The sequence below is a fragment of the Varanus komodoensis genome, unplaced genomic scaffold, assembly GCF_004798865.1.
Source record: "Varanus komodoensis strain SLA01 unplaced genomic scaffold, ASM479886v1 scaffold5, whole genome shotgun sequence".
NCBI lineage: Eukaryota > Metazoa > Chordata > Lepidosauria > Squamata > Varanidae > Varanus > Varanus komodoensis.
Window position 1 is genome coordinate 41,752,190 of NW_025336087.1, and position 21,381 is coordinate 41,773,570.

The 21,381-nt window shown below is 43.9% G+C and overlaps 1 protein-coding gene across 10 annotated transcripts in view; it reads left to right on the forward strand.

Moving 5' to 3' along the window:
* The first annotated feature begins 5,018 nt into the window (after positions 1 to 5,018).
* CDC14B (cell division cycle 14B) overlaps positions 5,019 to 21,381 on the forward strand; it is a 63,231-nt gene continuing 46,868 nt past the window's right edge. For 5 of the 10 annotated variants that reach the window (XR_006416332.1, XM_044446784.1, XM_044446785.1 and 2 more), the window contains exons 1-2: positions 5,020 to 5,330; positions 20,885 to 20,978. Coding sequence is in view for 7 of the 10 variants with exons in the window: in XM_044446784.1 (XP_044302719.1) it covers positions 5,153 to 5,330; positions 20,885 to 20,978 (272 nt within the window). In the remaining 3 variants the exon portion in view is untranslated. The other 5 variants (XM_044446787.1, XM_044446792.1, XM_044446791.1 and 2 more) reach the window with 5 other exon arrangements.

Here is a 21,381-nt window from a genome sequence, read left to right on the forward strand (position 1 = left end):
TTCCCAGAATACAGGACATAAAATAATGGGCTCAAGTTATAGGAATCTGGATTCTGAGTGAACATCAGGAAAACATTCCTGCCTGTTAGAGCAAAACAGCAATGGAACCAATTACCTAGAGGGGTCATGAGCATTCTCATATTAGAGGCATTCAGGATGCAGCTAACAGCCATCTGTTCGGGATGCCTTAACACTGAGCAGCGGATTGGGCCTGATGGCTTTATCCCTTCCAACTTTACTATTCTGTGATCTCACGGCCTGCTATTTATTTGCAAGCTGGAGTCTACAAAACACAATTTCATTATTATTCATTCAATTTATGAGTTGTCCTATAGATAAACTTTTCAGGGTGACATACATAATAAAATAACACCAGTGGTAAAACATTTCACTTATTAGGTACACACACATCACCTAATTGGCAAATGTCTCCAGGACAGTTTACAGTCAACAAGATAATAGAATCAATAAAAATAATACAGTGGGACAAGACTTGAAGTAGTACATTAAACATAAAATATTACAAACACTGAGAAGCAAGCAGGAAAGATTATGAAACAGCAAATTAAAGATTGAATGCCTGCTTAAAGAGGAAGGTCTTAACCTGGTGTCCAAATGTGTGTGTGTGTGTATTGTTGGGAAAATTTAGATAAATCCTGGCAGAAAAGGGATGTGTCTTTGTGGTATAAAATTAAACTTGCACCTCTTTCTCACAAAGCTCCAATTTTCCAAGCCAGGTCACTGTTTAGCACTGCTGTTGCCTTAAGAAGATGGCATTCTTAGCTAGACTGAAAAGCTTCACTAATACTAACTGTGTTCTTCTCAGCTGTAGAAAAACTGAAATAATGCTGTTCATTTGTTTCTGAATGGGCGCACCAAAACAGAGGCTGAGTGTGCTTGTCAAACCAGACTTCCTGAATGATTCCTCCATCAAATATATATATACACACACGCACGCACACATGTTTAAACAGACAGACCTGGCTGACCTGAACTGTCCAGAATTTGCTAGACTGACCTATCAGTACAGCAATCAGTAATGTTTTCCATACTATTGTTACCAGTATTTCTAATCTGTTTAAAACATTATGTCATGCCTAAAGACATCAAGATGCTATTGTTCCAACATTATCTAGAAACTTAGCAGTCTGCATTGGTGACTAGCAGGTTATAAAAATGTCTGTACATGGGCTGTGATTTTGTAGTTGGTGAGAACCACCACCCGGTAGCATGCTGTCGTAAGTAACTGCAGGGGTCTGGGTGATCTTTCAGTGAAACTGCTGAGGTTCAAGGCGAAAGGGGTCTTTCCTGACGGAACCTGGTTATCTTTGTTGCAGCTGCCATTGAGGCGTTCCCAACAGTGTGTGTGTGTGTGTGTGTGTGTGTGTGTGTGTGGAGAGAGGGAAGGTTCCAAGTGAATATACCTGGGGAAAGCATTACAAAGATGGGGTACCATTACTGAGAAGGCTTTTCTGGGGTAGCAGCACTCAGAGAAAAGCCTTTGAAGACATGAAATACAAGGAGGGCTACATTCATATCATATACTCTGAACTCAGTGCACCCAGGCCTCTGAACATGGAGGGCTATGCACCTGCGATGCAAGGTATGAGACACAGCAGCAGCAGCCTCTGCAGCACTGAACCTCTGTCTAGGTGAGGTGCTGGGGAGGGAAAGAGGCTGGGGTGCCATCTGAATATAGTGTGAGTTTCTAGCCGTAGGCTCATCCCCTCCAGGCCCCCCAGGAGGCTGATTTCCAACTTCAGAGAGGGAGAAGCAGCCAACAGAGATTTTTTCCCCCCTATACCTACTGCAAGGGTAGGTGGGGCATGGATGGAGGACCTCAGAGCTCGGACGTCAAATAATCCTGTGGGGCCCCCAGACAATGTTGGGAACCTGCTGGATTGTGCTGTAGAACATCTAAATGCAGCAGGAGTAATTTTTATGCTTTCTGCTGGTGTTTTAAGCTTGTTTATCCATTCAAGTCTGCAATCCCTCAGCTCTCATCCTGGAGAGGGAGTCTCATGAGTCTTGGTAGGACTTGTTCATGTTTATTTCAAAGAGGAAGTGCTTTGTCAGAAGACAACCACCTCCCTGATCAAATGAATTACCAAAAGTATTGCCCTCAGATGGTTAAACACTGAACTGAATGTAATGAAATGGAGAAATAGTGCTGGGTATCATCTGCATACTGATAACACCAATTTCAAATCCTTGGGTGACCTAACTCAGCAGGTTCAGGCAGATGTTAAAATGCAGCATGGGGGACAAACATCCCTACAGAAATCTGTAGCACCAGTACCATGCCAGAACAATAGTCCCACTGTTGCAGAAAGGTTGCAATCGCTCCATTGAGACTGAACAGCTCCAGACAGCTGATCCAGGAAGATACGATGGTAAATGGTATCAAAAGCCACAGATGGGCCCAGGAGAATTACCCAGTCCTTGCACAGGTCATCCAAAAGGGCACCTAAAGTGTAGCTACCAGATTAGGTCTGCTACCAGTGACCATTTGCAGTACAATAATTAGTGAAGGCACAATCGCCTTTGCAAAGCAAGGAAGACTGTGGTATCCTGATGGATTATTATGGTTGTTTATGGTCTCAAATTTTAAGGCTATTTGTAGACAACTGCTTGCATTTTATGTGACCCTTCTCCTTTAGATTACCGTATTTTTCGCTCTATAAGACGCACCTGACCATAAGACACACCTAGTTTTTAGAGGAGGGATCCATGGAAAGCTTCCTGATAATCACAGGCACATTCCCCATCGCTTCCCCATGGGCTTCATTAAAAGACGGGTTGCCATTTGAAAACACACACTGACCTGTGATTAACAGCTCTCACCTGTGCCGGGGGGGGGGGCAGAGCAGGGCGCGGCGAGTGCGTGCCGGCCAGGTGTGGTGCAGCCGGTCCGGCAGCGTGCCGGCGATGGTCTTCCGGGCGGCGCGGCAGCGACGGCGGCAGGTCTTCCCAGGCAGTGGGGGTGAGCAGTCCATCTCTCCATGCGGCCGGTGGGTTAAAGCCCGCGGCTCCTCCTCCTCTGCACCGCTCCCCCTGAGCAGCACAGCTCTCACCTGTGCCGGAGGGGAGGGTGGAGCAGCGCGCGCCGAGCGCGTGCCACCCAGGTGGTGCCACGTGGTGCAGGCGGGCCGGTAGCATCCCGGGCGTCAGGCACACACTCATTCACTCTATAAGATGCACAGACATTTCCCCTTACTTTTGAGGGGGGGGGGGGAAGTGCGTCTTATAGAGCGAAAAATACGGTAACATATCTCAGCATCCATTTCATGCAACTGATGAAGTGGGCTGAATCAAATATACCACAATGTTAAGACTCCTTTTTGTTTTGACTGTAATAGATTTATGCAGCTGTGCTTGTGGAATTCATTTCAAAAACATTGTTCTCTGAAAAGGAAATAAAATTAGAGTATTTGAAAATCCAGCAGATGGCATACATATCCCAAAAGGAAACAAAAAGAAGCATGTGTACCTTGGTATGCTGAAAAGGGTGGGGGGGTGTAAATGGGTTGGAGAGAGCTATTAACATTCCAGGCTTATGCCTTCTGTGTGATAGAACCTCCATGGGAATTATGAGGCCTACTTCCAAGCGGTTGTGTGTACAATCAAGGGAGCATAGATTTTCTAACTTATTTCTTCATTGCATTGATTGAAGGCAGAATGAGATGAATGTAACCAGCAACAAGTGTTCCTCCAAGCAACAGAAACGACAGTTGTTGTGGAGCTATTCTTATTGTCCCCTCAATATTGTTTGTGTAGCACAATATTGTTTGTGTAGCTTTTTCTTTTCCTTTGGGATTCACTGAGCCAAACATTTTTTTAAAGTTAATGTGCAGTACCTTTCCCCTGTTTCATTTTCACAATGCATTTGGCATTAACAGAAATTTCACTCTAGTCCCCAAAAGTTCTGCTGTACAACATAAGGCAACACGAAAAATATGTATACACTGGAAAGCCAAAGTTATGCTCTAGAATTAACTGCTTACTATAGCATGTTCTGAAACTGGGTATGAAAAGTGTGCTGTCTGGCCACAACCAAGGGGGTAAACAATTCCACTGAATAGAAAAATAGTGCCTATTACCTCACAATCACATTTGTAATAAAGTTACTTTCATGTAAACCTTTTCTCCTTGCATAGATACCAAATGTAGCTCCCATGCACACATGGAACGACTCACCACTGCAGTCCACCAGCCATGAATTATGCCAGAAGCTGTTTTTGCAGCCCCAGGCAGGCAGCAAAATACAGGCTGACTCCTTGCAGCCTAATGTGTCATACGGTTGATGTAGTTTTAAGTTGCACAAACAATAAAGGTGCATTTATCCCGTTAATCATAATGAATTAATGGGAGAAGAGGAAATGGGAAAACTGTGAGAAATAAGGGATATGTATCAATTAAAATAGGGCAAATCATAGCAAGGAGGAAGGCTATTTAAGGTGTGTCTAATATATGAAATTTATCTGAAATACATTTGAGGTTTTATGCTTTCTCCTACACTCTGAAGAGCCTTTGATGCATGTCTTGTGCGAAAAGCTGAAAGAGGTTCCGAACTAAGAAATCCTGGGAGGCTGCATTCTACCTGATGCCTCGCATCGGTTTCGAACAACGGAGAACAAGTCCAACCAGTATTGCCTGACCCGGTTTGTATCTCCCACAGTCTGGTCCCAAACTAACACCTTTCAAGATTAAAGTAGTCCTTACAGAAAGCAATCCATGAGAAAGAGGAAGGAGCTGCCCAAGTGAGCGAATGGTGGGAAGTGGCGGGGATCGCACACGCCTTCCACACTCTGTTGGAGCTGCATTTCAACCTCGCCAGTGACGCAGCTTTCAGGACTAGCACTATGACATCACCCCGACAGAGGGTCTGCGATTGTGACGTCTCGCCATCCTGGCCCAATGAGAGGCAAGCGTGAGGGGAGGGGGGGAGAGGTGGCCGAGAGCGGGAGCAGCGGCGGCAAGTGGCAGATTGGGCACAGGCAGGGGGCGGTGCTTCGCGAAGCCGCCGCAGCCTCCCTGCTCGTTTGTGCTCCGGCTGCTGCTCCCCTTGGGCTGCTTGGACCCCTGGCGTAGGGGAAGCAGCGGGGATGAGCCCGGGTGCCCTGGCGCCGCTTCCTCCTCTGCCGCCGCCGCCATGAAGCGGAAGACCTCGGCGGCGGGGGGCCGGCGACACTCGGCCCCAGCCACTCTGCCTGCCACTCCACCGCCGGCGGTCAAGAAAACTCGCAGCTCCGCCACGCTGCCGCTGGTGGACGAGGCGGAGGAGCAAGTCCCGCGGCCCCTCCGGCGCGAGATCTGCCTCCAGATCACAGGTGAGGAGGGGGCTCCAGTGGCGGCTGCAGAAATCGACACCAGCAAAGTCCGAGGGGGTAGGTGGTGGTTCCTGTGTGACCTGGGCATGGGAGGGTGTTACCAGCGGGAGGCTTGCCTCATCGGACCCACGTCGCGCGGAGGACGGGGTGGCGGGCTGAGGAGCCGCCAAGTTGCTTCGCTGTCCGAATCCGCGGAACTTGTCAACAAGCCGCCTCCGTTTCCGTCGAGTTCCTTGAAAGTCGTGATCTGCCGAAGTGATGGGCTGCAGTGGTCCACGGAAGCTCCTGCCGTCAGCAACGTGTTGGGCTGTTAAGGTGCTGCAAGACTCTTTGTTTGTTCCCAAAGTGAGGTTTGTTCCCCTTGGTTGCTCGGCCGTGCCGCTTTCCTGAAGGCAGACTCATTTCGATGGACGTTCGCGCGTGTTAGCGACGTCTAAAGAGCCACCACGAGCCAAGTGGCTGTATTACGAGGGCCAAAACAGACACTAATTAAATCTGTATTTTGCAGCTTCCTCCTTTTCGCCTTTGTTCTTTCTCCCTCCATTTTTACTCTAGAGTAGGTGTAGGGAACTGATCGGGAAGAGTGTGTGCATAGGAGCATAGGGAAGCTGTATCCTTATTTAAACGTGTTTAGGTGCCTGTGAACCTTTGGAGTTAAAACGATTAAAAGGTAGTAAATCTAACTAAATGAAGGATGATCATCTATTTGAATAATTACTCGGGATTTTTAGGGGTTTGATGAGGAGGGATAAATACTAATGGACTGAATGTTTCTGCTACTCTTCTACTCAGTTCATGTTTTACTCAGCTTACTTATCAGAATTTGGAGGACAGTTTCATGCCACCAGTAGAAAGATATATTGGGGGGAAATGTGCCTCCTCTTATTGCTGGTTATGATAAATCGTAAGAAATTTCTGCTTTTCCAGAGTTAGCATGTCCATGTGAGGAAACTGTCCTTTTTTGTTTTCTGCTCAGTGGATGGCTGTTTTCTGGGCTGCTGTTTGTGCAAGAATCTTTTATAACTCAGTACTTTTCTTGACATACAAATTATAGCCAAAAGGACCTCTGGATTTATTGGCCACTAAGTTCCCTGCTGTTTGGTTTACTATTGGAATTGTGGTGAGAAGTACCATATCACTGCAGTGGTAGTTTTAAGCTTCTCAGGATGTTGGTAAGACATCAGATCAGTGCAAACAGTCTAAAACCGTGATAGATCACAGTTGTTCTTTTCTAATGTATACATTTCATTGTCTTTGAAATTAAGACGTGATTCCTAATCTTTGTATATTTTCAGAGTTAAATATTTCATTTTGTGTATATAAATTTAAGAACTATACTTATACAAAAATTATGTCTAGAATATAGTTCCAGTTGTTACAGTTGAGCATTATTTTCTCTCCTTAACATATGCCAAGTCATTCTTTAGATAAAGATTGCTTGGTATAATAAGTATTTGTTTTAAATACCTGAATTTAAAACAATGCCTTTTTTGACATTCATTTTTATCCATTCTGTATGCAGATAGATTATGTGTGCATTAAGACAATAAATAGCATTTTGTGGGAAGGGCTGAAGAAAAATACAAGCTGATCAATAAGGTACAGATACTGCCTGAAAGTAGTGAGCTGGTTGCAAGAGATGATTCCCCATATGTTGCCCATGACAGGCTGGGGCACAAGGACAACCATCTGAGTGAAAATGTCTCAAGTCACTGCAAAACTGCACTATATGTGTGCTTATGTGTTGTCTGTGAGAATGGGTACATGTTAAGAGAGTGTGTGTGTGTGTGTGTGTGTGGGGAGAGATATGAAGGCCTGGAAAACTTTTCCCTCCCAGTTATTTTTTCCATGCCTTCACCTTGCAAAGAATAATGGGTATGTGTGTTGGGTATGTGTTATTTAAGAGAATGGATGTGTGTGAATGTATATGAGAGAAGGGAATCATCCCAGCTTCTTTAGTTTTGAGAACACCCCTTCTTGCTTTGGTCCCACCCATCTTTTGCAGGGACTTGTTGGTATATGGCCCCCAACACAGTTAGCCATAAGGAGATGTGGCCTTGGACCTAAAAAGGGGAAATCCTTCCCCTGATTGGAGTGGATCAGTGGGTTTACTTACTGCGAGTTCAAGGCAGATTCTCTTGCAAAAGCTCAATTTGGGCTTCACTGAACCTGCTTACCTCAACTCAGTGGGACTGTGCTATATAGGCTCACCCCCAGTGTTGCTCCTGGGACATTATCCCTCCAAGCATTCATTCTTTCTAGTCATTTGCACTTCTTAGCACAAATGCTTGCAGGGACAGCATCAACAATACCTGAATGGGGCTCTTAATGTCTGTAGAGAGGGCCTCTGTTAGCAGGGAAGAATAGGTGAGACTGATGGTCTGGCCCACCCAATGGATTTTTAAATCTGGAACCATGACCTACCTGTGTCTAAAGATTCTCAAGTAATAAATGAAGCACTTTAAATTCCTGGTATGAATCAGTCTTGATTTTGAAGCTAGTGCTTGTCCTTACATGTGCATAGGAAAAGCCAATTTTATTTAATTGTCTCTCTTAAAGCTCTACACATTCTCCAGTGCAGGGGGAGAAGTTCAGACATGAGGGCCACATCTCGCTTATCTGGTAACCCAGTCTGGCACTCCAGGTTTCTCCAAAAGGTCCTGCTCTTTCACCTTGGCTGTTGGGTATTACCCTTGACTTCTGTGTAGTTTTTCTGCATTCTGAAGAGTTAAAACACCTCTTAAGGCTTCATTGCTAACAGTAAAAGTTAAACCATACAGGTACTTTTGTTTGGTTGCATTTGTATGTTTGGCTACCCTGCTGTCTTTGACCCAGCCTCCTTTTGCTTTTAGTGTGCCCCCCCCCCCCCGTCATTGGAATTGCACTTGCTGAAAGCTTCCCAAACATGAGATTTGGCCTTCAAGCTGCAAGAGATTCAGTACCTTTTCCTGCTCTAGTGCATAATGGCTTGTAAGCTACATAAGCAGTTGTTGATAAAGTTCTTTAGTAACAAAAAGCTTGATTTAGTTATAATATGTTTTAGTTATTATAAAACAAATTCACATTACTGCTTTATGTATTAGAAAACTGGCAACTTGGTGAAAATGAATTTAATTCAACCCTTTTTCTTAGAAATATATTAGTGAATCATGTTGCCTTAGTTTCATCAATCCAGTCTGTACATAAAACACCTAAATTGAATATTTCTCTAGAAACTAGTATAAAAATGAATAGTTAAATTGTGGAGGTATCATTTATGTGATGAATATGCAAGGTTTCACTGAAGTAAAACCAAAAATCTGTTGAGTCCAGGAGATATGCTATGTATAGACAAATACCCGTGTAAATATTGTTAAAAATGAGTAGCACAATCTACCACATTGTTTACTACTTAATATTAGGTAAAAAAATAAACATTGCATTTAAAATCATGGAAAGTATAGCCTGCACCTTAGCAATTAGTGCCACAGGGCATTGGGTACTGTGTAAACTGTCCTCAGAAAATGATTTTCAGGTTGTGACTTGCCCTTGTCAGATTTCACTCAGCTACAGTTGTCCTTCCCTAGAAAAAGAACAGTTAGCCCTTCGTGTTAGAGGAATACAGGAGAGAACTGTGGAGTATATTTGCCTGTGAAAAGTGGTGTTATATAACTGATGAATAATAATGAAATGCATGAAGAAAAGCTTTTGAATTCAAACAGATTCTTTCTATAGGTCTCTCTCATTTTTGCACATCTTGACTGGAAGTGAGTGGGCCTTGCATTGCCCTTTCATGATATTGTAGTGCACATAGTATATATGGTGATTCTGTTTACCATGGAATTTTATTTTGAAAAAACTAAAAACGAAAAACAAAAAGAACACACATAACAATACAACAAGGTCGCTAAAGAAATACTCACTTATAATTCTTAGTACATCATGCATAAACCAAGTGATAATGTTAAGCTATAATAAAACTGCCTCAGGAGAAGTTCATTATATAAAGAAAGAATGGTTATATGAGTTGTAAGGGTATGTGTGTGTATCTTAGGAAAAATATACTTGATATGCTTATATCATTATTCACAAATATGCAGTACTTATCCTTAAACAAGCTTTGTCTCGTCAGAGAAAAAGACATTTATTATGTGGAGCTGATCCTGTGATGGGCCTGTATAAGTTAAAATTTATCAAGCTGAATGCAGCACAGTAGCCTTGACTGAGATACTGGGGCTTATAAAGTGCACTTTGCTCAATCTGCTGCAAGGGGTGGGGGGAATGAAAGCACCGACAATAACAAGACGTGTCTGTATGGTAAAATATTTGGAAGGCCATAGTACATAGCTATCAGGGTGGATTGATTTCTGAATTTCTAATTCATGATTTAAATCAGCAAGAAAAATGATTGATTTAAATCCCCAATTTAAATCATGTTCCCCATTGAAAGGTTTTCATGTACTTCCTGAACAGCAGTGCAGATCTGACCACTAAATTCATTGTTAATATAGGATTATTTATTTACTTGGTCTTGTTGCATTCTTACAAGCAGACTTTGCATTTCTTTATCTCACTGGATATATTTTGCATGCATTGCCCTTGTTTTTCTTACCTTGCAGAGGAAATGTTTTTAAAATAGCTGTATACTGAATCTGTCTTATGACCAGCACCCATGACAGTTTGAGGTTAATGGCAGAATCTTATACATGCCTACTGAAAAATAAGTTCCATTGAATTTAGTGTGGTTCAGAATGTAGAATGTCGCTGGGGTGATGCGTGAGACAGATTGTCTGAACTCCCCGTGTTGTATCCACATCTGATTCAGCTAGTAGGACAGAAACCACTGGAAGAAAGATTCCTGCTTTTGGTACCCACCCCTATAGGGCCCTCTGAGGTCAGAGTTGGAGGCTCATGAGGAGCTGAGGAGGAGAGGAGAATAAGGGAAAATCCTGCTGTGTGAGCTGAAGTCAGCTCACATGACATTGGATTTAACCCCCTAAATTTATAGTAACAGCTGTTGGCTTCCTTCTAGTGTACAAAAGAAGATAAAAATGTCTAGAGACAGATGATATAGTTGAAGTCAGATGGGGATGCAGTTTCTGGAGCAGAGAGGATGAAGCTGCTCAAGGTGAGCCACTCAAACTCAGAACTGACTTGGATGTAAAGGCTTGGTACACCTCTGCTGGGTTTGTTGGGCCAGCTGAAGTATTCCGGCTGGAACTGCTGGCTAAGCAGTGATCCCCTGATGTTTTAAAGAACAGAGCATCTGGAGATCTACCTTCTGCCCACCCCTTGTCTAGAAGATACCTTTTATCCACAGACACAAATCTGCCCAATTTGCTGAGGGAACAGAACTCTGGTTCCACAAAAGGTTAACCAGAGATTAATGGAGACTATGACTTGGGACACTTTCTTTGTACATACATCAAGTGCAACCAACCGTTTTCCAAAATCAGTACAAATATTTCACTGACCCTTTTAAAAATAACACCTGGTTCTTATTGCAAACCTGGGCAGATGTGAAATTTGGGGATGTACTGGGATGTGAAGAAATAGCTCTACAAAACTGCTTGTAAGTATTTGTATGGGATGGGCAAAGTGAACCTGAGTATATTCTAGCTAAACCTGGAGATGATCTGATGGTGGTTCTATCTTCTAAAAAGCTAAGATATATTTTTATCATCTGGAGGTAGATTTGTTCCCCTTCCCCACCATGACCCGGCTAAGCATGGATCCCAATTCTATGCATGTTAACTTAGAAGTAAGTCCTATGCACTTCCCGGTGCTAACTTTCAACTACATATGCACAGGGCTGAGGGTTACATTGGTCAGTGAGAGCTTCCCATTAATGGGCAATTACTTAATGCAAAGTGTTTAATGGCTCAAGGATATTGCTCTGCAGGTGTCTGTCCTGACTGCTTCTTGGGTTTCTCATTGCATAAGGACAAGAGACAGTTATTGGAATGCTCCTGTAAAAGACATCTAGAGACAGCTATAGAAGAATGTGAAAGTGAAGAGTACCTAGTTAAAGATGGAATGTTGTTTTGATTGACTTTTACTAGTAGAAAGTATCTTAAGATTAATAGTAAAAGACTATCTTTTATCTTTTTAATGAATGTGGTGATAGTGCTCATGAACACTGAAGCTCACAGCTACCCTTTGGTTAAAGGCATTAAAGCAGGAGTGAGCATACTAGAGCCCTCTAGAAGTTTTTGTTCACAACTCCCACCATTGCTTAACATTGCCTATGCTGGCTAAGGCTGATGGGAATGGTAAGCATAAACTCGCCAGTTGTCCATCTGTGGGACTGACTCACTGTTAGTGCTGGTTTGTGCATTCTCTCTCTCTCTCTCTCTCTCTCTCTCTCTCTCTCTCTCTCTCTCTCACACACACACACACACACACACACACACACACACATTTAGCATGAGGGGGTAGTGTGATGTGACTTGAGGATGATGGCCTTGAGTAAGTCATCTTGGATCTGTGAAATAAGAATGGTGATGTCATTGTCATTAGGAAGGTTGTTGTGAAGCTGAAAGAGATAGTCCATCCTTTGCTTTAGGCTTTAGTGAACTATGGATCTAAATTAAAATCTAATTATGATAAATAAGCTGCAGTAATTTCTACCCATAATTGGAATCACAGGGAAGTATTAGGCTGCACTTTTACTAAGATAGCATAAATAGGACCTGCAACAAAATGAAACTAAGAGCAGGTAAATAACTTGGTGTACGTTGAAATGCCTAGTAATCCTCTGTCTCCCACGAGTTTTGCCGAGATAACCTTTGCTCAGTGTGAGAAGCATATTCTAGTTCATATTCTAGTTCATTTTCAGCATTTTTGCCAAACATCTGTTTGTGCTGAAAGGTTTGTTCCATGCTTCTGAATGCATCATGTCAACAATCCACATAGGAATTCCCTTCCCTACCACCACAGCCTTGAGTAGCTGTCTAAGGCAACAACCATAACCTTTAGGTCAATATTGTTTTCAGTGTATTTCCTCCTTTTTTTCTTTATTGTTGGGAATGGAGGCTCCCTTAGTTTCTTCCCCCTGCTGCAGTCGAAGATGATGACCTTCCAGCCATACTGCAGAAGAAAATATTTTCCCCTCACCTGAGAATTAAAGGTAAATTAGATACTGTCAATCCATCAAAGATTATTCAGCAGATGACAGATCTCAGTAGAACTGTCTAGTTCCCATCCTGGGCAACACCTGCTAACCATATTTTGTTTGCTGGTTTGCACTAATGTTGAACTATCTCAGGGAGAGCCTTGGGAACGAATGCCGGTGCCACTGTCCCCAAAAGACCTGAGGTACTTACCAACCTGCTTCCCCCCTCTGAAGATGTGGGGAGTCCCTTGTGCCAAACTGCAGCCATGGGTGCAGAGATCAGCCTCACAGGACTCTTGCCTGGCAGGGGGTAACCGCCATCAACCCTCCAGCCAAATTTCAGCAGGGGGGCTTTATTGTCCTCTGCAAATGAATAAAGAAATCATTCCATTCATTTTTTGAGGAAGTGGAGAGAGAGGGAGTCCAATAGATGAAAAGAACAAAAATGTAGCCAGAGAGGGAAGGAAAAGAGCTAGAGTGAAAGAGGGACAGAAAATGGAAATAGAAAAAAGCACCAGAGAGATAGAAGGTAAGATTAGCATATGCACATGGTGCACATTCAGGCAAGGAAACAAACACAGATAAAATGGTGAGAGGCACTCCCAACATTTTTACCCCCCTGCAGAATGGTGGTGGTTCCCAGAGCTTTTTTCGCCCCAAAATGTCAAATGTGCCTCTTGTTCTAAGGACAATAACTATCTTTAATGGAAAGGCAGGCACTCAGCAACTGGGACTGGGTTTAGCACACATCTTTTACAAAGGTCTACTGGGCCTCATATGCTCCAGACAGGCCTTATAAGGACACTTTAAAGCTTCTGCAGAGGATCCCTCCACTCAAGCAGGAACTTCTTCCCAAAGTGACCACTGCAAACAGCGACCACCAGTAGCCGGTATTTGTAGGTCTTGAAAGTGCCTACTGTGAGTGTGTGGAGCCTAAAGACCTGATCCATCAGCAGCTGAGCTCATGGGTGCCTGAAGGGCAAGTCTGCTCCCAGCTGTGGGACTCCTTCCTTTCTCATTGTGTCAGAGCTTTTGTAAGGTAGGCAGCACTGACTGCTGTTAATTAATGCCATCTCCTCCTCATAGTACTACTGCTCAAGTGGAAATTCTTGGGTTGAGCAGTCTTGAGCTACTTCTGCTAAGATCAAAGAAAGTGCACAGGGAGGCATGGGAACAAGGCTAATAGAGCCTGTGATCCCCTTTGCCTGGTTGACCAGCCCTGCAGGAAGCTGACATGCTCAGCCATAGCACCTGGCTTGTGCCCAGCCATCATCTCTGGTGTGTGTCTCACCTTCTCCTGTACCAGCGCACAGAGCTGCCCCACCAAGGCATTCCTTTTGAGGCTGGGAAACATGTTGCAGTTAGCCAAAAACAAATGCTTAATATTTGAAACACTGCAAACTTCAATAATTCTTGAATGTAAGTGTCCAGTTCTGCTTTGGCCTTTGCAACTGACGGGTGTTCATTCTATAGACATCTGTTCCTGTTGAGTTGGTGTTTTTTATTTGTTTTGTTACTATTCAACACGGGATTTCTTTTATAATGATAGGTGTGGTAAATAATTGTAAAACTATTCAGGCATCAACATTCCTTAAAAGTTAGCACCCTGAAGCAACACCTCCATACCCTATAATTAGCTTCTTAACAGCACAGTCTTGTGCACTTTTACACATGGTTGGTTGGGGAATGCTGGGTTTTTATTCTGTTTAAATGTGCATAAGCTGTGTTCTAAATGTGCTATTACGTCATAATACTGCATACTTCACTTGCCTGGCAGGAAGAGAACCTTCAGTTTCTAAATGAGTAAATGCATGATGTTTTCTTTGCATTCATAAATTGCTGCCCATCAAAGGGTTAAAACAGTGTGAAGTACAGAATAACATTCAGAATGTTAAGAAAAAAAATAAAAAGTAATTTTATTTTAAACTGGTACCTCTCAAATGTTTTCCTTCCCTGTCACATGAAATGAAATAAAGGCATCTATCTCTCCTCAAAAGTTGAGCATCTGGGCAGATGTTGCTGACAATCAATGATTTTCTGTTCATGAGTACTGATTTTCATGAAGTTCTTTAAGTGGAGCTGCGGTGTGCCTTGAAGAGGGACAGACTTTGTTTTTTAAATTACACTATATGTGTTACCAGCCAACAGCCATCTTGTGAATAGCCACTGTTAAAATAATTACCCCTTTCTGTAGTTTCTGCCTTTCCCTCTCATCTCACTGTTTAAAATCTCCCCTGCCCCCCAGCCCTGAGTGTATATATATACACTAGAATCTCAGCATAAATCTTTAGGCTTCCCACAAAGTCATCTACAAATTGGTTAGTCCTTAAATTGCTATGAGACTCCGGAAAAGAAAGGGGATTCTTTATACTTTATACCACGTTGAGATCACAATTTGTCACATTATGGTTCAGTGCACTTTGTTGTTGTTGTTGTTGTTGGGGTTTTTTTTTCCACCCTCGAGATGTGATGAATCAGTCCCCAGGCTGAAGCGGTCAGTGGAAAGCAAAGTGAAGCATGTCTTGTTTCTCGGCTGCTGCCAAAGAGCAAATTAATATATTTTTCAGTTGTGGAATCACACCCGTATGCAATTCCCTTTCCAGGAGTATCCATGCACTGTATATGTGAGAGTGCATTATATTTCCCCCCTTTCATCATTATTTGAGATACACAGATGGGAGTCTTGTCATGGGAAAGCAATTCACTTAGCGGGCTAGTATGGCCAGAGGGACAGCTATTACAGACATAAATTTTAATCCCAACAGAGGTCATAGCATTGAAATGGAAGACTAGTTCTAACCCCAATTGAGGCCTGGTGCCCATGACAAGTTGTTCCCATTTTAATGTTAAATAAATTAGGGGAAATGTTAACTATCTGTAGTTCTACATGGGAGCCAATATAGTGTAGTGGTTAGAGTGTTGGAGTGGAACACAGGAAGCCTGTGTTCTAGTGCCTGCTTGGCCAGGAAGCTCCCTGGGTAACTTTGGGCCAGTCACTGACTCTCAGCCTAACCTACCTTTCAGGGTTGTTGTGAGGATAAAATGGAGAGGAGGATTATATAAACCAGCTTAAGTTCTTTGCAGGAAAAAGGCAGGATAGAAACAAAACAAAACAGTGGCATAATCCCAAGTATTGATTGATTCAGGACAGATAAAGGGAAATACTTATTCGCACAGTGCATAGACACACTATGGAATTCACTTCCACAAAATGTTGTGATAGCCACCAGTTTGGACAGCTTTAAAAGGGAATTGGACAAATTCCGGTAGGATAACAGCTACTAGACCAAGATCAGAAGTGGTATGCTTCTCTATACCAGGTACTAGGAAACAAGGGCAGGAGGGTACCACCGCACTCATGTCTTGTTTATGAGCAGTGGAGACTTTCCCACAGGCAGTCAGTTGGTCATTGTGTGAACAGAATGCTGGTCTAGATGGACCCTTGGTCTGATCCAGCATGACTCTTCTTGTGTTCTCCACATTTTTGTCTTACAACAACCCTTAGATTGTTGGCACCATTTTGCATTCCTTTTGCAGATGGCTGAAACTGAGAGAATGCCTTGCTGAAGGCTGCCTAGTCAGCTAATGGAAGAGAAGAGCTTGGGCTGTAATTGTAAACATGCTTACTAGTCTAGTAGGGAACAAGTCCCTGTTGAACTCCAGATTTTTAAGGAGGTATGTTTAGGACTGCACTATCTTGTTATCATAGAACCCCATGCATAGCTACTTGCGAGCTTGTGTTTGGTGGAGATAATTTCAGGTAAGTGTGCATAGGATTGCATCCGTAGACACAACTACAGAGGAAAGATTTCCTCACTTGAGTAGGTAGTATATGAATAAAAGGTAAAGGTAAAGGTTTCCCCTTGACGTTAAGTCCAGTCATGCCTGACTCTAGGGGGCGGTGCTCATCTCCGTTTCCTAGCCGAGGGAGCCAGCGTTTGTCCACAGACAGTCTCCGTGGTCATGTGGCCGGCATGACTGAACACCAAAGTGCACGGAACGCTGTTTCCTGCCCACCGAAGTGGTACCTACTTATTTGCTTTTCGGCATCAGGCCAAGACCTTTTTATTTAAACGTCATTTTAATGGTTAATATTATTTATTGATTTTATATCTATGGCCAGGACGTCTCCAATTATATTGTTTTATATGGTTAATTGTGTATTTATTTATTGTTGTGAGCCGCCCCGAGACTTTGGCGAATGGGGCGGCATAGAAGCTTGCTAAATAAAATAAATAAATAAATGCTTGCATTTGCATGCTTTGGAATTGCAAGGTTGGCAGGAGCTGGGACAGAGCAAGGGGAACTCACTCCATTGTGCAGATTCAAACCAGCAACCTTTCGATCAACCAACCCAGCAGCACAGAGGTTTAAACCACTGCACCACCTGCAGTCTCTAATATATGAATATACATACCTAAATAATGAATACTTGAACATATGTTATTTGTGAGCTACCCTCAGAAGAAGATTGGAAGGTAAAATGCATGTTTGAAAATAATAAAATGCGTAACAAGATCGCCACTTGTAAATAGTCTGTGCTGTTGTATGGTCCTGCTGACCCTGCCTTTTGTCAGTGTAGGCAGCTGTGCTGAGTGGTGGAGACCGATAGCCTTGCCTTCTCTACGGACTTTATTCCCTTTGAAAGCTAAATGGGTGATTATCACCACATCTGGTGATGGGAAGTTCTTCCAGGCTTTAACTCCACACTGTGTAAAGAAGTACTTCCTTTTCTTTGTCTCGAATCGGCCACTGCTCAGCTTCATTGTTTGATCTTGAGTTGTAGTACTGTGAGAGGGTTTTCCCAGATGGGCAAGCTCCCAGGACAGGCCAGAACGTTATCCGTGCAGCAGAGGCCGGAAGCTGGAAGCAAATCAGGGCTTCGTTTTGGAGTTCAGAGTAGTGTCGGCTGCTGTGCGCGCTATAAGCAAGCCTGCTGCTTTCAAGAGAATGCTGTGCATTCACCATCGTCGACATAAGATCCAACGGACATATGATTCACTTCTGCACTTGGGCAGGGAAGATTCTTGTCCTTAGACAGAAAAACAGCTTGGGCTGACCCAGCTTTCCACAATGGCTGCCCAGTTTTTGTAATTAGCACAACTCTTTTAAAGTAGCCAATACAAGCAGCAGCAGAATATTTGTGTGTGGCGGGTGGAGGGGGGAACTTAGAGTCTGTTCTTGCGGGACTTTTCCACACTCATTTTCAAGCCTGTTGCACCAGCCTGGCCCCGACCCGTGTGTGCGCGCGTGCTGGGAGGAGCGCCGAGGTGTTTCTGTCCGGCGACTTGGTGATTGGCAACAATGGCGCGTCGCCCTGAGGCTGCGAAGGACAGGACACGAGGCGGTCACCGCCAAGGAATGGGGCTTGGCCTGGCTTGCCAGGCGCGGGCCGCCGCTGCCAGCGGCTGGGCTGGCGTTCACGTTGCGTCGCCGCAGGACTGGGCCGCGGCTCCCTGGAGCTTTCCGGGCTGGGGAAGGGCTGCTCCACCCTGGAATGCGAGGGCGGCTGCGGCTGCCTCCGGCGAGCGGCGACGGGAGGGGCCGCGCCTGGCCCGCGTGCCAGCCAATGGCAGCTCCGGGGCGCGGAGGCCTCGAGAGCCGCTTTATTGACGGAAGGGACGGAGCTCAAGTAGCCTCTTCGGGCTGGAGCAGGAGCCGCCGCCGCACTCGGAGCTCAGCGCGCCCGCCGCAGGCCACTTGCAGGCGAGGACGCGCCGCTTTGGCAGCTGCCAATGTGGGGCGGCGGAGGGGTGCCCAGCCGCCAGCTCGGGGCTCGCTCGCTCGGCGTGGGAGCGACGAAGCAGCGCGGAGGAAGCAGCTCGGGGAAGGGGGCAGCGGCGGTGCTTTCCAGCCCGCGCTGCTTTCTGGCGCTTGGCTTGATATAAGGCGACGTCCTCCCTGCTTTTGCGGGGTGGGGAGCAGAAAACTTTCTGACTTGTACGCGGAAGGGGGTGGATCGCTCTGCGTTCGCAGCCATTGCAGCCGCCCTTGCCCGCCCCTGAGTCCCCGCGCTTTAATGTTTGTAAACAATGAATGCCAGAAAGGACTCGCGCATCTGTGTGGAGGTGATCAAAGGTGAGAAAAAGACGGGGGTTTCAAATTGGTGATCCTAACAGGAGGGGCTCAGGGCAGAAACCTGCTTTCGGGCTGCATGCTTATGTTCCTGATCGCGAATTTTGGTCCATTAGGACATAATTCTGATGCAAGTTCAGACGGGAGGGGAAAAAAAACATACAAACCGGCGTATCCTAACTAGCTTGACCAGCCAGTGCTTGCAGGACTTAATTTTTGTCGAGGCACGCGTAGGATTGTGCCTTTAAAGAAACATCGCGGTGTGTTTCTCAAGTAGAAGTTTCCCGCAAGAGTGTAAAACACGAGAGTGGCCAGACAACTGGGTTGTTTTGTTAGTTTGCGTTTTGCGCTGGTTCTATACCCTGATTGTATTTTGGTAGCTGGTTGGTAAGGATAAAATGAAAAACTTCAACTGGTCGTGCCGTCAGGTGGATTCCCTGTTTCCTGCAAATGTAAGGGAAAGGGACTCTGAAAGGGACTCTGGCTGAAGAATGGCCATTGCGTTTGCTTTTCTTTTTCTTTTTTGACTGAACTTGATCTGTAAGGCATTTAAATGTCTAGATTAAATAGAAATGTTTTGTCAGTGCAGGTGGTGGGTTGCGTAACGACGGTTGCCAGAGGTTGAATGTGTGTTTGCAGATCGTATTTGCAAAATACAGAAATGCACACCCACACATACAAATGCAAACGAACCGACTGGTAGTTGCAAGTGCTCCACTAGAGATAAATCAGGGCCTGTTTTGGCTTCCAATAACTAGGTGAATTCGATTGAGTGGAGTAGTATGTCCATATTCTGTGTTTGCAATACATAACTAAAGGCTGTGATTCTTCTAAGTAAACATGCTTATGACTGTTATATATTGCTGTGGCCTGCACATGCTTACTTGGAAGTAGGACTTAAGCGGGGTGGTAGGCTAGTCAGTTTAGATATATGACAAAGGAATCTTGTACCCTATAAACTGGCATATTGTTAGAAACTATTAATTTGGAAACATATAGACTGTTTTGATGACACCGTTCAAGGAAATCAAAGGCTGCTTTCCTTTGCAAAGATAACTTAAAAAAAAAAAACCTTTCTACTTCTGACTCTCCTGCCAGTTTACATCTCAGATGACCGCCATTGAATTAAAGATGGGCAGTGATTATGTCTACAAAGCCACGTGTTTAACCTATATTGTGTCCCAGACAGGCTTCTAACTGTGCAACAAAACTTTCCTTCCCCCTCTTACATAATATTTCATAATTGATAAAATTGATATCAATTCAGTTTCTTAGATGCTTTCTCAAAAAAGACTCATGACAACTTAAATGATAGACAGCAAAAGCAGTTTTATGTTAAAATTCTTTTACGAAATGTCTGAGGCAATCATAAAATATTCAACTGATGCATTAAACAGCTGATTATAAACCATTTACTATTTCTGTTTATGTAACTGCATAATTTAAACATGAGAATAGGGTTGCAGGGCCATGCTCCTGGCCCCATCCATACCATTGATCAGGCAGAACTGCTGGGTGTAGCCCCAATGGTTACAGGTTGGGCCTTGTGAGGTTACAAGACACATCTGCAAGGAAAGCCCTACTTGTCTGAATCTCTACATTAGGCTTTTGCTTCATTCTAGAACTTCCAGGAAGAGTTCCAGAATGCCAGGAAAGCCTACATGCATCTAGGTATATGGAAAAAAGGTGAAATACAGTGAGGTTTTTCCACTGATAGAAGTCTTTCCATCAGCAGAACAAAAAAGCCACCCCCAAGCCTACATATTTGCAGGGGGGGGGCAGAATTGGGACATTTTCCAAAACAGATTTTGAAGAAGACATTTCCACTGCCTATGTACAGTACCAAGCATGTGACTAACGGGAACTCCTAGTACTGCTAAAGGGCTAGAAGCATGTCCCTCTTTACAGCTCAGTCCAGCAAGATTCCCCTGATGAATCCAGGAAGTTGCATGTTATCTTGTTACATGTTAACTAGCCAAAGAACTTTGATTGTAAGGTGGTATAAAAATGAAATAAGCCAATAAATGTTTGTCTTGTCTTTCTTACACTGTTTATCTTGGCCTTCTTATGTTGTGGTCTAGCATCAGAAAGAACACAAGAAAAGCCATGCTAGATCAGAGCAAAGGTCCATAAATACAGGCTAGCTAAATACAGTAGCCAGTTGCCCACAGAAGAATCACTTTGTGAGGTTGGCTATACTATGGTTCTCATGCCCTAACCAAACACTTCAACCATACAAATTAATTATTAACTAGAAACTGTTATCTGCTGCAGAAATTTTAAATTGATTTATTGAACTCAGATAAAATCATAAGATCAGCATGTTCTCTACAGTTATCTTTGTTGTAAGTATTAGCTTGATATTTTGTTTGTTTTTATATTTCAGATCGTCTCTATTTTGCCATTCTCTTTCACAAACCAAAGAGCAGTAGTTCAAGCACACACTATTTCTGCATAGATGATGAATTTGTATATGAGAAGTAAGTATATTATTCCCTTGCTGCCAACACAATAACAGGTGCAACAGTGTGGATGAGGATGTAATGGGAATCTTTGTGTTGAGATGGGATATTTGTCTAGCACTGATGGGAAAATAATAAACGTACTTAAGAAGAGCCCTGGTGGATTTGATCCAGTATCCTGTCTTCCATAGTGATCCACCAGATGGCTGGGCAAACCTCACAAGGAGGACATAAAGTAACACACTTCTGCTTATGTTGTCCAACAACTGGCAATGGGAAGATACTGTCTCTGGTACTAGAGGTTATAAATAGCCACTGAGAGCCATATCTTCCACGAATTTGATTCTTTTTGAAAAATGAACTTGTGGCATTCACTACAACTTGTGAAGCGGACTTTTTCCACTATACCATGTGTGAAGAG